The following is an 18563-nucleotide window of genomic DNA, read 5'->3' as shown; positions in this document are numbered from 1 at the left end:
CGTCTTATCTGCTTGGTCCTTGAAAACCTGTACATTATCCACAGGACATATTAAAGATTTATTCAGGGATGAAACAGCTGAATCCACTACAAGCAAAACCGAAAATTTCTTTGGTGGAACAAAAACCCTATCTGGGTGGTCCCAGTCAGCATACATAATTTGCTCCAGAAGAGGATGCACCAGAAAAGGCCTGAGTGAAGGCTTCAAAGAGTCACGGGAAGAATAAGTAACTCAGAGGTTTCCAAAGGAGGTAGCTTGAATCCAGACCATAAATGAGGTCAGTGAGGTCTTGGACTAAAAATCTCTGAGACTGGGAGGCAGAGACCTCCTGCTTCTCCTCAGGCTGACTCCTCAGACAGAAATCCTACTACCTGACCTTCCTCCAGCTCTTCCTCATCCTCAGGTTCCACCCCTGCCCCAGGATTGGTGGTTCTAGTGACGGGAATCTATCCCGCTTCTTAGTCCCCTGAGAAACTGAGGCAATCATTCCAGCGATCTGATCTTCCAAACCCGCTAAGGCTGAAGCAAGATCATTCTTGGTTACATATGCTGAGGCAGAAGCCCCAGTAGTAGCCACAATGCCAGACAGATGCAGCGGCTCAGACTGCCCAGTCGCTTCTGGCCTGTCAGGAGAGGATATTACAGCGGACCTTCGGCTAGGTTCCTCAGGACCTGACGGTGGTACATTAGTGCCTTTTCCTGCTGCACCTACCCCACTCTGCTCTCTGGAAGACATTACTTCAGATAGCCTAAAACCTGTGCACCTCTACTAGTAACACAGATCACAATGATACAGCTATGCAAGTAGTGTGCTGAAGTAAAAACACTCAATGCAAATGCTGCCTTATGAGCCACCTAGGGCGGCACCTGACTGATCCACACTTCCCCGTCAGGGGAGTTCTTACGTGCCCCTGCAGAATAGCCTGCTCTGTGTCCCAGCCACAAGAGATGTCTCAGCAGCAGCAGCCCACGTGTGTCCCGGCCTCAAGATAAACAAAGTATGGCCACGTCCATTTCTGGCAGTACACCCTCTAGTGGCCGAAAACAAAAAGAGCAAGCACATATCAGGAACAGTGAGCACTCCCCCTGGTAGAAACTCACAGGCACAACACCTCTCTTTTTACCTCCAATTTAGAGCTGTTTGTTTCTCTTTAGAGAGAAAAAAAGAAGATTACCAGTCCCGCCACAGTTCCCTGACTTCCGGCAAGCACCAACCTTCACCCATCATGAGAGGCATTGTCATACAGACCTTCAAAAACTCAGTCCCCATGCTGAGGGGCTACTGCCTCGGACCCGTATAGCACCCCACTTTAGGCGCCTTGGTCAGATTTTAAAACCGCACAGGTTTCCATCTGCGTGCGGTCCAGCACCACTAGGCTACATTACAGGCAAAACCTCAAGGATTCTTCTCCTTAACCAGCGTGGCTCGGGTACCATCCATTTTAGCTCATAGCCTTCCGAATGGATCTGATTAAAGTCCCTGATTCTCAAACAGAACCGTTCTGGACTTTCAGGTATGCTCCAAGAGCACAGCAACACTTTTAGTGACCATCCACCTTACAGGTACTTCCTGTATAGGAGGGGTTATATAGGGGAGGACCTCTTCTCTGATTTGTCAGCCAGTGTCCAGTCACCCATAGGTGGCCTATAACCCACATAGTCATGAATAGCCTGCTCTGTGTCCCATGATGTACGATCAAGAAAATATTCTAACTCAGAAAACTATAAATACTCTTCATCTACATCATGAAAACAGTTGTCAAGGGATTGATTTACCTGCATTTCTAGAGAAGCTCTTCCATAAGATGTTTCTAAGGGCATAAGGATTAGTGTTACACTACATGCAAGGAACACTATCAAAACCACTGACATAAAAGGATATATGCACCTGTTCTCTGTTTGTCTTGTGTGGGTCCTCTCTCCATTTTTCTGGGAGGGGAAAGGTCAGAATCAGAATCATGGCGTGTGGAGGAATATAGGGATGAACGACCATATGGAAGGACTCTATCTGTTTCTTTCTTTGAAGAATCAGAAGAGTGCATTCTGTTTTTCTGAAGCATGGAGTCTTGTCTATTTTTGGTGGAGGATGGAGAATTATTTTTTTTCTTATGATCAGAATAAGATTTTCCTGCATTTTTTCCCCAATGCTTAGGGGAAGAATCTGGGGAACGAGATCTATCGTGCCTCAATGAGGAATTCTTCTGATAATCATTTCTGGACACTCTGGAAGGGGAGCATCTTGTGCCATCTTGTTGGTGTTTTCTGAGTGGAGAAGTGTTCGGGGAGCCACGCCTTCCTTTGCGTGGCGGGGAGAGGTCAGGAGAGCCACGCCTCCCTTTGCGTGGCGGGGAGAGGTCAGGAGAGCCACGCCTCCCTTTGCGTGGCGGGGAGAGGTCAGGAGAGCCACGCCTCCCTTTGCGTGGCGGGGAGAGGTCAGGAGAGCCACGCCTTCCTTTGCGTGGCGGGGAGAGGTCAGGAGACCCACGCCTTCCTTTGCGTGGCGGGGAGAGGTCAGGAGAGCCGCGCCTTCCTTTGCGTGGCGGGGAGAGGTCAGGAGAGCCGCGCCTTCCTTTGCGTGGCGGGGAGAGGTCAGGAGAGCCACGCCTTCCTTTGCGTGGCGGGGAGAGGTCAGGAGGGCCACGCCTTCCTTTGCGTGGCGGAGAGAGGTCAGGAGAGCCACGCCTTCCTTTGCGTGGCGGAGAGGGGTCAGGAGAGCCACGCCTTCCTTTGCGTGGTGGTGAGTGTTCTAGAGAGACACTCCTTCCTTTCTGTGATGGGGAAAGGTTTGAAGAGCCATGCCTTCCTTTCTGTGGTGGGTAGAGGTCTGGAGTGCCACGCCTTCCTTTCTGTGGTGGGTAGAGGTCTGGAGAGCCATGCCTTCCTTTCTGTGGTGGAGAAAGGTCTGGAGAGTCATGCCTTCCTTTCTGTGGTGGGGAGGAGTCTGGAGAGGCCCACCTCCCTTTCTTTGGAGGAAAAGAATGTGGAGAGTTGTGCCTCCCTTTCTGTGGTGGAGAGTCGGGCGAGTAATGCCTGCCTTTCCGTGGAGAGGAGGAGTCAGGCGAGTCATGCCTCCCTTTCTGCAGTGGGGAGGAGTCTGGAGAGTCATGCCTCCTTTTTTGTGATGGGAAGAAATCTGGAGAGTCATGTATGCTTCTCTGAGGCGAGGAAGGGTCTGGGGAATCATGTCTGACCTTGCGAGCTGCTGAAGCATCTAGTGAGACTGAATTATAATCGGTCCTTTTTAGTGATTCATCTATGTTTGTCCTTTATGTAGCAGAGAGAGAGAGAAAAAAAAAAAGAATCCATTTAATAACAAATTGTCAGTCAGCATCAACAACAGCTTCTTTTCATGACCTAGTATTTTTAATCATACAAATCAAGCATAAATGGTATTGTTGCCTTCTTCTACCCTCTTCTGTCATCTAAAACTTCTCTTCTGCAGCACTCAACAACCCATGCTCTGTTTGAACTGTCTGCTTCAGGACACCCCTGTTCACCCTTTTATCCATTTGCTCATTATTTACTATCCATTACATCACTTCCCATTCTATCACACTATGTGCTCGATTTACCCACTTTTAAAGATTCTTAAGCTTTATACTGTACGTACTTGTTAAAAATTGAACTCTATCCAAAGCCCATTTTTTTAAACGTTTGATAGAGTGTTTAGGTATCATGTACAATGCTGTTCCTAAACGTGAGTTTAGGAGCTTTTGGTGTTTTTTTGCCAAAGCCCCTGAACTCAACTCAATAAAAGCCTATGTCCATGTACACATAGGCTTTTACCAGAGTTTAAGAGCAGTCGGACGTTCCTCTTCTGAACGCAGAATAATCGCATTCAGGAGAGGAACGTTTTGGCCAAAAAAAAAAACATTGAACACATCAGGAACTCTAGCCGCATTTGGAGCTTGGGCGTTTATCCATGTCAATGGGAAATACTCTGGACAATCAAATGAATAAACGTCCAAGCGCTAAACACAGTACTGTGTTTACACATGTTTTTGCCACATTTAGCATTTTTCTGTTGCCAGGAGAGTTTAACGACTAGGTGAGTTCATGTGTACATGAGTCCTTAGGGATTAGAAACCCTGTCAAGTATTTATACGTGAAGGGTCTAGTGCTAGATGGATTTGTGTACAGGTATTTATTGCTGTCAGAGTCCCTGTTAGGGATATGTTCTGTGAACAATTGTATAAGGGGGCATTATTTCCCACTGTTTCCAAAGAACAGGAAGAAATGAAGGAACATTTCCCAATGGAAAACAGACGGAAAAAGGGTTTGGGCTTTCACTCTGCACTTGGGCTGTATGGGAGATCCATTCTCAACTACTGAATGCACACATATAGTACATATATTTTAGATCTAATATGGCTAGTAAAATCTATGCCTTTTGCACCATGATTAAATTATAAGTTCACAGGAGAGGGACCAGACAATTTGTTCTATTTTTTAGTTGCATGCATGTTTTGCTGTACACAGCTTTAGAATGTGAAAGTAATATATAAACAGATAAGCCAGATTTACCATTAGGCACAACGGATCTGTGTGTATAGAAAGCAAAAGGCAAAGAAGCAGCTTATTTAAGCAGTATAAGAAGATATATATTTTTTCCGCCAATCATCATTAAAAATTAGTCATCTTAGATAACCATATTTACACTTTCTTGCAAAGTTCTAAATCAAATTAGGATCGGTAAAACAAAAAACGTTTATTGTATTGGAGGTTGTACAAGTAGAAGAGTGATGTTTTGAGCACTTATGGTTGTTTGCCAAAAGACTCCAGTAATGGAAATCCAGCACTGATAATCATAGTGAGGGAAATGTATCAAAGCTGTGCATGGCAACCAATCAGCTTCTATCATCACCTTGTTCAGTTAAGATTGAAAATAAAAGATATATGCTGACTGGTTGCCATTAAGAGTTGCTCCTGTTTTGAGAATTTCACTCACTGTATTTGTAGCCAATTCATAACAAAATGCTCATATACATCTATCAGAAAAGCAAATAAAAAATGCCATTACGAATGTGGAAATAGTAAGTTTCAAATAATAATGTAACATAATTTGATCTCTTTAGAGAAGTTCCAACGCACTATAAAATGTAGAGAGCCAAAACAGCCATCAGTAGCACAATGGGCACATAATCTATTAAACTTTACAATAGAAGAACTGTAATATACATTTCTGCTTAGGACTGAAGTACAGTATCATATTTTGGGGCTCCTTCAAACTAGGCCTCTGTGTTGACACAGATGTTACGTGCACCGATGTGCTGCACTGTCATTCATTGTAAATGGTACCTCAACACACAATGCACACAGCTGATATATTTCAGAATTGTGTGCGTTGTGGTCTGACCAGGCCCTTAAAGTGAGCATTGCAAGGTTTAAAAGGACCTAGGCAAACAATATTACTGATGTAATTTCTAAAAAATGTACAAGGTACCTGCAATTCATTTGTTAGTGGTAGAAAAACAAAAAAACATGAAAACACTTGAATGGCAAGTAAGCCCACAGTTATGTTTGGTGGTCATAGAGGGCTTGTACTTAGGGTAGTGAATATAAATTTGTTTAGAACACCAAAAGGCGCACTAATACACCATGTCATCAGTTTACCAATGATGCACAGAAGTTCAGATGTTCCTGGTTGCTGGACAATCGCCAGCACAAGTCTGTGTGACTTTTTGTTTTGCTGAATACTGCTGAACTTTTTTCTCCTCTACTTAGTTTGAGGACCACCGCCCTACAAAACATGAAATTCTGCACTTTAATATCCTAGGTACATTTGATTTTTTTTTTTTTTTGTTGTTGTTTTGAACCTATTAGGCCAATGCTTAAATACAGTACGCATGAGTGGGGTTTAAAGAACTTTCTGGGTCAGGGTCTTATTGTAACACCTAATACCCGTTTACTCATGATTTCCATGACTAATGTTCATTGCTTGGATAAGCATAATACGCCTATCCTAGAATCAGGTTCTTTTTCCGTTTCACTATGAATCTTATTGTGGTGATCTGCATTGTATGCTTTGCTGAAGGACGCAATAAAAACTTAAAACTAAAAAACAATACATACAGTACTGCAACACACAATTTACCTTGATTCTGGAGCGGGTGATCTATCGGCTTCAGGAGATCGATCATCTGTAATAAAAGCTAGACATTACTCCACTATTAAAAGTTAGCAGCAACAATACACAGCATTTAAACGTGCAAGGGTTAAGCAGGAGAAGTTTATGAATATTGTAAAAAGGAGAAGCACCCTCTCTGGGGGTTCACAGATGCACTTTGTTCTGCACTCCTGTGACCTGTTTTCAGCCGACAGTGGGCTAAAGTCCACTGTCAGCTGACGTCACTCAGCCAGTACAGGATCTGGAGAGATCCACCCAGGTGCCTAGACCAGCAGCTGGCTCAGCCTCTGAGAGGTGCTGAGAACCTGAACCAGCTGCCCTCCTACAACCTGGAGCTCCAGTGAGTGCTGTGGGACACAACAGACAATGGTGACTGACAGTCACCAGCTCTCCATTCACTAAAAACCGAGAACTGAGAGATCAGCTCTCGGTGTAGAGCCGGAGGGGGACAGCGGCAGCTGGGATCAGTGCTGCAGCCATCTAAGCAAGTATGATTCGATTGTTATTTTCGATTCCCACACTTCTCTTTTAAATAGCCGAGGTGAATGGTAGCAGAAACATAATACAACATAAAGATAGAGGAGCTTAAAGCTAAGCTCTAGGCACACAATAAACCGGGAAACAGCCAAATGACAGTTTTGGTGAAAATAAACTATTATGTTAAACATCATTCTAAACATATGCTTAATATTTCAAAATCATTTCCAATTTCTTTGTGCACCAGCTACTTTTTCTGCAACACTTTCTTGAGCAGTGTAGCTTTTTCTAACTATGCATCATTCTTTACAGCTTGTGATGCAGCTCAAACATAAAAAGTACAGAGTATGCAAAGCCTAATGTTATACAACTGTCATTTTTATGCTGGCTGGGGTACTTCTTAATAAACAGCAGCTGCTATTTTTTGTATATTATAATATTGCTCTAGGGGTCCATAATGCAATGTTCAAATAACAAAAATTAGGATTTTTGGTTTACCCATAAAGGTAAGAGTTCCTTACTGGATCAAACATCACTAGACAAAGGACTTGAAGTGATTGTTAAGTCTATTTGTATTTAAAAAAAATATATCGGGGGGCGCATGCGCGGCTGGCTACTGGATGGACGCGGCTTGATTACCGCTCCGTCCCGCAGCCAGACTTACTTCGGCACACATCGGCCCTGAGACTCTACAGCGACAGGAGACATTCATGAAGTGTGTATAACCCTCACGGACGATGACACGCCACCACAAATCCCCTGGACTACCAGGGAAACTTACAAACTTTTTCCCTGTCAGCGGGAATCCAAGATGGCGCCGGCTCCACCACAGGCAGAAACAACAGCCAGGTAGGAGACAGCATTTCCCAGCACCCAGATGTGCAGCTGAGGGCTCCCCTGTATCCCGGAGACCCGGGCCAGTCATCTCCTCCCCTGTCACCCACCATAAGCAGCCCAGTAAAATCAAAACCATGCTTAGAGGGGGATTCCTGCTCAGAAAACTCATTGCTTATTCCTTTATCTCTTCATATCAACGCTGAGCCGTTAGTAATAGAAGAATTTCCAGCGTTTGATCAGCCTATTACAGAAGTCTGTTTGAAAAATATGCTATTATCTCTGCGTCAAACGTTGCACAGTGATATAACAGCATCACTATCCCAGATATCCACTGTGATTCAGCACCAAGACCAAAAAATACGCCATATTGAGACGAGAATGGGAGAAATGGTCATGGCGCATAATGACCTAATTGACGCACATGGGGACCACACCACAGATATTGAGCAAATAAATCTGAAACTAGCGGACCTGGAGGACCGCTCCAGACGCAACAATATCAAATTGAGAGGTATCCCGGAGAATATTACTAATGACGCATTGCTCCCATATACTCAACAATATATGAAACACCTCATCCCATCTATCTCTGATCTTGAGCTCGCCATAGACCGAGCATACCGAATCCCTAAGCCATCTTTCCTCTCAGCATCAATTCCGAGAGATGTTCTGGCCCTCATTCACTTTGATCACGTAAAGGAAAAAATAATGGCTGCAGCCAGAAATCCCCCACCACTCCCACCATCACATGCAAATATCAAGTTATACGCCGATCTGTCAAAAGCCACACTCCTCAATCACAAAAAGCTGGTTACCATTACTAAAGCCCTACGAAATCATGGAATAAATTACCAGTGGGGTTTTCCTACAAAACTGACGGTCAAACATCAGGGTAGAATATACACTATCAAAAATTTGGAGACAGGCATTGACTTGCTAAAATCTTGGAACATAATACCCACAAATCCGCCACGCTGCTCCTTCCACAACAGCCAACAAATGGAGGCAGAGTGACCTCGGCCTAGTGAACCCTCAAAGTACCACACTTGTTTACTCTCAGGCATCGTACCAACATACTTAGTTCTGGCAAACGGCCCTTTTCGTTAATACCTATGTTACGAGTTATTGTTCGGCATGACCTCTGTTGTGGTCACCACCTACTTGCACCCCCCTGTTTCTTACTTGCAAGTTTTTTTTACCCCCTTTTATCTTCTTCCCTTCCTGCATTACCAGTCGAGCATCTGTCCCAACTCTTCTCTTGCAACTGGCAATTCTTACTTGAACGCACCATATGATGTTTTGTTTGAGCCAACACTGCCCAATTATCAATACAGGCTCCCTGCGTTTGAGACTGCACATAATCAACGTCCCTTGGCACCACCAGAAACGACTAACCTACTTCAGTAACCCAATCGCCGACTATCAAGATGATTAATATCACATCTCTTAATGTTCGTGGCTTAAACTCTCCGTTTAAGAGGTCCATGCTCCAAAAAGAAGCCCGTACACTCCACGCCGATATTATCTTCTTACAAGAGTCACATTTCGTATCTGCAAAGATTCCCAAATTCTTTTTACATCAATTTTCTCACATCTATATGGCTAAAAACCCTAAGAAAAAAACGGCGTCATTACAGCTATTAAAGATTCTACGCAATTCCAGTTCATCTCTGAAATAGCGGACCCCCAAGGTCGATACCATATCCTAGTCTGTAAAATTGATGAGATCCCGTATACTTTGGTAAATGTGTACGGTCCCAACAGTAAACAGATGCTACAAGAAACTCTACTCTACCGTATATTCTCAAAAACAGGGCAGACTCCTCATTGGAGTAGACTTCAATGTCATTGGAAACCCACTCCTGGACTCTTCCTCAGACAAGCGTTCCCCTAAACAAAGTTTCAATAACTTTCTGCATACCCATGATCTCTACGATATCTGGCGATGTCAGCACAGTACAGAAAAAGATTATACATACTACTCCCCATCCCACCTATCATACTCCAGAATTGACTTTTTTGTTACTGATAAATGGACTCTACAACATATCACATCTTCCACTATTGGTACCATAACCTGGTCAGATCACGCTCCAATCAACATAACCTTGGACAACACTCAACATTCCTCAATCCCCCGCATCTGGCGACTGAACTCAACGATTCTGAAGAACCCGGACAACCAAAAGTACTTGTTAGAAGCTCATGATTTATTTTTTGATTGTAATGATACACCAGATATGTTTATATCCACATTATGGCCCGCTTACAAGGCATATATGAGAGGCATACTTCTCCAACTCAACTCACGCATCAATAGGACCAGAACACACCAAATTGACCAACTCTTAACATCTATAAAGATTAAAGAAGAATTCAATAAAAAAAAATCCTAATCCCACTACATCTGCATCCTTAAATTTGGACAGACACAAACTCCGTATCCTTTTACTGTATAAATATGACCTCAACCTACAAAAATCTAAAGCTCAGTTTTACTCCCTAGGTAACAAAGCAAATTCACTTTTAGCAAGAATTATTAAACAAAGGCATCTTAAATCTAAAATGTCCTCGATCAAACACCCAGCAACACATTCCTCCCTTACAAACCCACAAGATATACAGTGAAGCAAAAAAGTATTTAGTCAGCCACCAATTGTGCAAGTTCTCCCACTTAAAAAGATGAGCGAGGCCTGTAATTGGCATCATAGGTAGACCTCAACTATGAGAGACAAAATGAGAAAACAAATCCAGACAATCACATTGGCTGATTTGGAAAGAATTTATTTGCAAATTATGGTGGAAAATAAGTATTTGGTCAATATCAAAAGTTCATCTCAATACTTTGTTATATATCCTTTGTTGGCAATGACAGAGGTCAAACGTTTCCTGTAAGTCTTCACATGGTTGGCACACACTGTTGCTGGTATGTTGGTCCATTCCTCCATGCAGATCTCCTCTAGAGCAGTGATGTTTTGGGGCTGTCGCTGGGCAACATGGACTTTCAACTCCCTCCAAAGGTTTTCTATGGGGTTGAGATCTGGAGACTGGCTAGGTCACTCCAGGACCTTGAAATGCTTCTTACGAAGCCACTCCTTCATTGCCCGGGCGGTATGTTTGGGATCATTGTCATGTTGGAAGACCCAGCCACGTTTCATCTTCAATGCCCTTGCTGATGGAAGGAGGTTTGCACTAAAAATCTCACGATACATGGCCCCATTCATTCTTTCCTGTACATAGATCAGTCGTCCTGGTCCCTTTGTGGAGAAACAGCCCCAAAGCTTGATGTTGCCACCCCCATGCATCACAGTAGGTATGGTGTTCTTTGGATGCAACTCAGCATTCTCTCTCCTCCAAACACGACGAGTTGTGTTTCTACCAAACAGTTCTATTTTGGGTTCATTTGACCATATGAAATTCTCCCAATCCTCTTCTGGATCATCCAAATGCTCTCTAGCAAACTTCAGACGGCCCGGACATGTACTGGATTAAGCAGGGGGACACGTCTGGCACTGCAGGATCTGAGTCCCTGGCGGCGTAGTGTGTTACTGATGGTAGCCTTTGTTACGTTGGTCCCAGCTCTCTGCAGGTCATTCACTAGGTCCCCCCGTGTGGTCCAGGGATTTTTGCTCACCGTTTTTGTGATTATTTTGACCCCACGGGGTGAGATCTTGCGTGGAGCCCCAGATCCAGGGAGATTATCAGTGGTCTTGTATGTCTTCCATTTTCTAATTATTGCTCCCACAGTTAATTTGTTCACACCAAGCTGCTTGCCTATTGCAGATTCAGTCTTCCCAGCCTGGTGCAGGTCTACAATTTTGTTTCTGGTGTCCTTCAACAGCTCTATGGTCTTCACCATAGTGGAGTTTGGCTGTTTGAGGTTGTGGAAAGGTGTCTTTTATACTGATAACAAGTTCAAACAGGTGCCATTGATACAGGTAATGAGTGCAGGACAGAGCAGCCTCTTAAAGAAGAAGGTACAGGTCTGTGAGAGCCAGAAATCTTGCTTGTTTGTAGGTGATCAAATACTTATTTTCCACCATAATTTGCAAATAAATTCTTTCCAAATCAGCCAATGGGATTGTCTGGATTTTTTTTCTCATTTTGTCTCTCATACTTGAGGTCTACCTATGATGCCAATTACAGGCCTTTCTTATCTTTTTAATTGGGAGAACTTGCACAATTGGTGGCTGACTAAATACTTTTTTGCCCCTACTACACAACACTGTACAACATCAAGGACGACCCAAACACAATCCAATCATCAACCACTTCAATACAAAAATTTTTAAATGCCACGAATCTCCCCCACCTGACACCAAACACAACTCGAGTCAATATCTACCCCAATATCATCTATAGAAATAGAAAAAAAACATTAAAGCATTGCCTCATAATAAATCCCCAGGAAATGATGGCTTCACTAACAAATTTTGTAAAACTTTTGCTCAGAATCTCGCCCCACGTCTTACTACTCTTTTTAACCATGTCGCTTCTACGGGTACATTCCCTAGTAAAATGCTACAGTCCATAATTACAACCATTCCAAAGCCAGGCAAGGATCCCCAACTAGTCCAGAACTACAGACCAATTTCACTACTAAACACAGACATTAAAGTTTATGCCAAAATAATAGCCCAAAAACTAATCCCTCTACTGCCTACACTAATTCACCCAGACCAAGTAGGATTCATCCCAGGTTGCCAAGCCCCAGACGCAACTAGAAGACTTTTATCCCTCCTCCACAAATTAAACACCACCAAACAGCCCTCCCTAGTCCTGTCCTTGGACGCGGAAAAAGCATTTGACCGCATACACTGGCAATTCATGAAACTGACACTTCAAAAGTTTGGAATTACAGACTGGATGCTTTCTGCAATCCTTGCGCTCTACTCTAACCCATCTGCTAGAGTGTTAACAAACAGCACACTATCACAACCCTTTCTCATTTCCAACGGCACAAGACAAGGCTGCCCTTTATCCCCTATAATCTTCACTTTACTCATCAAACCCTTAACCTCCAACCTCAGAATTGACCCGCTATTCACAGAAATCACCCACCTCAACAAAACACAAAATTAGCCTCTACGCAGATGATATTATATTGATAACTAATCCACACAAATCGCTCCTTACAATTCGTTCACATCTTCAAACATATTCAGAAGTTTCCTATTATAAACTTAACGAGCCCAAATCCTCTATTTTAAATCTCCATACCCCTACTAAAATCAATAAAAAACTAAGTGAACAATTTCCCTTTTCTTGGGAACAACATAGTATTCCCTACCTGGGAATAAAACTCACCTCTACGATAGATAAGTTATATGAGTCAAACTATAAAATATTACTTGAATCCATCCCAAAAGAACTTAATAATCTTCGCACATCAACATTATCGAAACTGGGGAGAATAGCAACCTTAAAAATGTATATACTATCCAAAATTTTATATATACAGTGAGGAACAGAAGTATTTGAACACCCTGCGATTTTGCAAGTTCTCCCACTTAGAAATCATGGAGGGGTCTGAAATTCACATTGTAGGTGCATTCCCACTCAGAGACAGAATTAAAAAAAAAAAAATTCAGGAAATCACATTGTATGATTTTTAAAGAATTTATTTGTCTTGCACTGCTGAACATAAGTATTTTAACACCTAAGAAATAGCACGAATTCTGGCTCTCAAAGACCTGTTACTGTGACTTTAAAAAGTCCACCTCTACTCCACTCAATAATCTAACTTAGTAGCACCTGTCTGAGCTCTTTAAAGACACCTGTCCACCCCACAGTCATTCAGACGCCAACTACTACCATGGGCAAGACCAAACAGCTGTCAAAAGACACCAGAGACAAAATTGTGGACCTCCAAAAGGCTAGAAAGGGCTACGGGGCTATTGCCAAGCAGCTTGGTGAAAATAGATCAACTGTTGGAGCAATTGTTAGAAAATGGAAGAGGCTAAAGAGGACTGTCAGTCTCCCTCGGACTGGGGCTCCATGCAAGATCTCACCTTGAGGGGTATCACTGATAAGAAAGGTGAGGAATCAGCCCAGAACTACAAGGGAGGAGCTGGTCAACAACATGAAGAGAGCTGGAACCACAGTTTCAAAGGTCACTGTCGATAGAACACTACACCGTCATGGTTTCAAACCTTGCATTGCACGGAAGGTTCCCCTGCTCAAGTCATCACATGTCCAGGCCCGTCTGAAGTTTGCCAATGACCATCTGGATGATCCAGAGGAGGCATGGGAGAAAGTCACGTAGGCAGATGAGACCAAAGTAGAACTTTTTGGTCTAAACGTCACTCGTCGTGTTTAGAGGAAACAGAAGGATGAGTTGCATCCCAAGAACACCATCCCTACTGTGAAGCATGGGAGTGGTAACATCATGCTTTGGGGGTGCTTTTCTGCGAAAGGGACAGGACGACTGCACTGTATTAAGGAGAGGATGAATGGGGCCATTTATTGTGAGATTTTGAGCAACAACCTCCTTCCCTCAGTCAGAGCATTGAAGATGGGTCGTGGCTGGGTCTTCCAACATGACGACCTGAAGCACACAGCCAGGATAACCAAGGAGTGGCTCCGTAAAAAGCATATCAAGGTTCTGGAGTGGCCTAGCCAGTCTCCAGACCTAAATCCAATAGAACATCTTTGGAGGGAGCTGAAACTCCATGTTGCTCAGCAACAGCCCGAAACCTGACAGATCTAGAGGAGATCTGTGTGGAGGAGTGGGCCAAAATTCCTGTTGCAGTGTGTGCAAACCTGGTCAAGAACTACAGGAAACGTTTGACCTCTGTAATTGCAAAGAAAGGCTTTTGTACCAAATATTAACACTGATTTTCTCAGGTGTTCAAATACTTATGTTCAGCAGTGCAAGACAAATAAATTCTTTAAAAATCATACAATGTGATTTCTTGAATTTTTTTTTTAATTCTGTCTCTGAGTGGGAATGCACCTACAATGTGAATTTCAGACCCCTCCATGATTTCTAAGTGGGAGAACTTGCAAAATCGCAGGGTGTTCAAATACTTCTGTTCCTCACTGCATTCCGCACACTACCTATTCCGATTCCTAACGCCTTTTTCACCAAAGTACAAACGATACTTGCAAAATTCCTCTGGGAACTCAAAGCGACCGAGATATACAACAAACCTCTTAATACGCCCAATATCCAGAGGAGGAGCAGGTCTCCCACAATTGAAGTCATACTATAATGCCGCCCTTTTAGACCAAATTTATTTCTAGTGGAACCCTACTTGGGAAAAAATATGGTCTACTATGGAAACTCTACCTCATAACCCGATCTTAATAAGGGATATACTGTTTACACCAAGAATACTATCGACCAAAATTATACTCCACCACCCATGCATTCAGGCATCTTTATATGCATGGTATGATCTCTTAAATTGCAATTCGTCCGAAAACACATCGGTGCCTACTCCTATTACCATGCTTTACCTCATTATTCCCTCTTTAAACCTGCTTCAGTGGGAAAAACGAGGAATAGCTCATATACAAGACTTATATACGAAAAACATTCTAGACCCCTTCTCCACCTTACAAAGGAAATTCAATCTCCCTGACTCGGAAAATTTCACCTACTTGAGAATAGCACACTCTCTACAGAAAACAATTGTTCCACTTATGTTGAACATCCCTACTTCTGTACACAAATTCTTTAACAAATCTCAATACCCGAGAAGAGGGATATCTACCTTTTACACATACATCATGAGTTTTTAATTTTCCTTACAGACAACTTCTCTAAGCAACTGGGAGAAACTTCTCTCACAGCCAATCCTGCCACAAACATGGGAAAAAACCTTTACCATCACCTATAAGGCTTCCCGATGCAGTTCCCACTGGGAAACGTACTTAAAAATTTTACACCAGTGGTACCCGACGTCGGTCAAGCTTTCCCTATTCTATCCTCAATGCTCCCCTGCTTGCTGGAGACAGTGCGTGGACACAGGGTCAACTCTCCATATACTCTGGATGTGCAAATCCCTTCGATCATACTGGAACTCTGTTTTCCAAATAATCTCAACACTAGCTGAAGGCCCAATTACATCCAACCCTGCTCTTGCATTACTCCATATAGGAATTGATCAATTCCCAAGAGAATCTCGTACTATTGTCATCCACATACTAGCGGCCACTAAAACCAATCTTACAAAATTGTGGAATTCTACCAAAACTCCCTCTCTCTCTTCGCTTATAACAGATCTTAACGTTTAATGTGATATGGAGAGAAGATCAGCCCTAAACAATTCCTCCTACCATAAGTATAAATTCCATTGGGCTAGATGGCTACGAAACCCGAATTGTTCCGTAAAATGCTGATTACTTGAATGTACGTAACTATGAATCTCTTGCATTAGACTGGTATGTTACTTCCCCCCTTCTTTTACCTGTTACCCTCCCCCCCCCCAACCTGACATCTATTCCCTCTCCTTTTTTTCTATATATCTTACACACAGTTATGGTTCTTTACCCAACCAGCTCTCAGGATAACTTAAACGATGTTACATATGTCCCCAGCCAAATGGTGGGGAATGTATTTCCCATACTTATTTCCCTAGTCTTGAAAGTTGTTGTCTTGAACCGTACTTTGATAACATGTACGGTTTAAAAATCTTCAATAAATACTATTGAAAATTAAAAAAAATATATCTTTTCCTGCATGGAATTGCACAGAGAATCCCCAACCTCCTCTCCCCATAGGTGCCCCTTCAATTCTGAGTGTGTAAACACAGGATGCTGCTTGCTATGGAGGCACACCTGCGGACTCAATCCCAAGACGCACTGCCTGCATCCATAGACACATATAAAGCATCTCTGTCCCATCCCCCCTCTGTTGTCAGAGGATCTGACTAACAGCAGCAAGAGCCAATGGTTTCCACTACCTGCTTGTCAGTCCCTGTGTGAAGAGGGAGAGAGGAAATAAGACTACGGGCATAGTTCTGGATCAAGTAAGGCAAGAATAAGGGAAGGGAAGGGGGCGATACTACTGTAATTTTTACCTTAATATAGGGAATGCATTAAGGTAAAAATGTTTAGGCTTTAGAACCACGTTGATGTTCATTACTACTTGGGCTCTGCTGCCACCTTCAGATGAATGGACACTAGCCAAAAAAGGGCAGGAATCCCCATCCAAGTATAACCTGTCCAAGCTCAGCCAAGGCTCAGTTTTGTAGCAAGCAATAAGGAACATACAAGAGGGGAGGTATCTCTTTGTTCTGTGATATACTCCAGGAAGAAGATTTTTACATATAACCCAAAAATCCTTATTTCTTAAATCACAGGTTGCAGGACAAGGGGGACTTCATATTCATGATTAAATCACTGAACACAAGGAATGGGCAACAAACAACAAAGCCAAACATGTCGAAAAGCACAAACAAAATAGGAGGAGCCCCACTACAAAGCTGATAGCAAGACCTTTAAACCAAAAATAGCATCCACAGAGGCGTGAAAGTCTACCTGGTAGAACTTCTGTAAATGTGTTAAAAGAAGACCAGGTAGCAGCCTTCAAACTTGAACAGATGCTTGATGATGAATTGCCCAAGAAGTACTGGCATCCCTGGTGGAATAAGCCTTGACCTGGAAAGAACAAACTTTGCAATTGATAGCACAGGCCTGAGAAATAAGCTGACAAACCCACCAGGAAATGGTAGTTCGAGAAGAAGCCTGACCCTTGTGAGGACACTCAGGAAAAACAAACAAGCAATCAGGCTGTCAAAGTGAAACTATGGTACTCAAACAGCTAAAATAACATCCACAGGATGAAGCACGTTCTCTGTAGGAAGCTTAGAAAATTTTGTACAAAAAGGTGGGAACATAATGCCCTTATTCAGGTGGAACGAAGAAACCAACTTAGGTAAAAAAAGAAGTCCAAGATCTCAACACCTTGCCTTGGAGATGAACCAAGAAAAGTTCCTTGCATTAAAGGACAGCCAAGTCCGAGACTCCGTGAGCAAAAGCAATGTCAACCAAAAAAATACCTTGCATATTAGGAAAAGACAAGGGAATTTCTCAGAGAGGTCAAAAAGAAGATGCCTGCAAAGTAGAAACCATATTCAAGGGTATTTCCACTCTTGCAGCCTAATTTGGATAACACCTACTTTATATTTGCTACATATTCCCACTAACATAATTTAAAAAAATGAATAATAAAAAAAATGCTAGTAACCTATTTAGGTTCTTTTTACTTGCTTAAAAATCCTTACATGCTTTCCTTGCTTTCTAATGTTGAACAGGGGGCTGTGGAGTATTGTTTAACAATGTTCTAAAATAACCCAGTGTACTGTGTTGGCAACTTTTCATTTTCACTTCAAATTAAAAAACTTGTGCTCACCAAAAATGTTTTTAAGAATATGCGCAAGTTACAATAGCCTGAAGACAAATATTATGCAAACTGCTATACTGCACCCAAAATGTAAACAAAAACAATAAAAGTATGACTTATAAAACTACAATACAAAAATAAATAAACATTCACACTCCAATTTCTAAAGAAAGCATTGAAAACATTTTTGGGCTGAAATCACATAACTGTGACTTATAAAACTCTTATTTATAAAACATAAGTGCACCACACTTCAATTTTTTAAAAAAAGCTTTGAAAACCAAAATTGTGCTAAAATCAAAAAATCATCACAGTCCACAAATGCGCTTTTAATACACTCCTGTGAACATATCCAGTATTTTGTGCACAAACATAGTCCATATTCTGTGCAAAATTATAATCCTGTATAACCGCTCCCTGGGCGTCAAATCAAAGGATTCCTTAAATCAACCGGGACAAGCTATTGCTCCTGACAGGTTCAGCTACCTCACTCTTGTACAAAACAAGGATCCCAATCGGCTCCAATGGGGTGTTCAAAAAAGAAAGCTGAGTTAGACCTACTGGTAACTCTATTTCCAGTAGTATTCCAGGACAGCACTTGAGAGATGGTGCTCCTCACACTGGGACAGGAAAAAACCTTGCCTTCAGCTTTTTAAAAGTCAGTCCCTCAGGACATGGCCAGTCAACCCAAGAACCAAAGGACAGTGCTGAAAAAAAATTCACACAAAACAACAATATCGAACTATATGAAACCAAGTGAAAACGTGCTGT

General features: G+C 42.5%; 1 protein-coding gene across 1 annotated transcript in view; it reads right to left on the bottom strand.

Moving 5' to 3' along the window:
- BUD13 (BUD13 spliceosome associated protein) overlaps window positions 1-18563 on the bottom strand; it is a 65949-nt gene that overhangs the window by 31233 nt on the left and 16153 nt on the right. Inside the window, exons 4-5 of the mRNA XM_089670155.1 lie at window positions 6095-6140; window positions 1889-3264 (exon numbers count right to left, since the gene is read on the bottom strand). Coding sequence (XP_089526281.1) covers window positions 1889-3264; window positions 6095-6140 — 1422 coding nt within the window. The remainder of the gene's footprint in view (window positions 1-1888; window positions 3265-6094; window positions 6141-18563) is intronic.

This window comes from Staurois parvus, unplaced genomic scaffold, assembly GCF_062004578.1.
Source record: "Staurois parvus isolate SC_StPar_1 unplaced genomic scaffold, SC_StPar_1.0 ptg000087l, whole genome shotgun sequence".
NCBI classification, from domain to species: domain Eukaryota; kingdom Metazoa; phylum Chordata; class Amphibia; order Anura; family Ranidae; genus Staurois; species Staurois parvus.
This window is presented reverse-complemented; position numbering and strand designations above follow the sequence as displayed.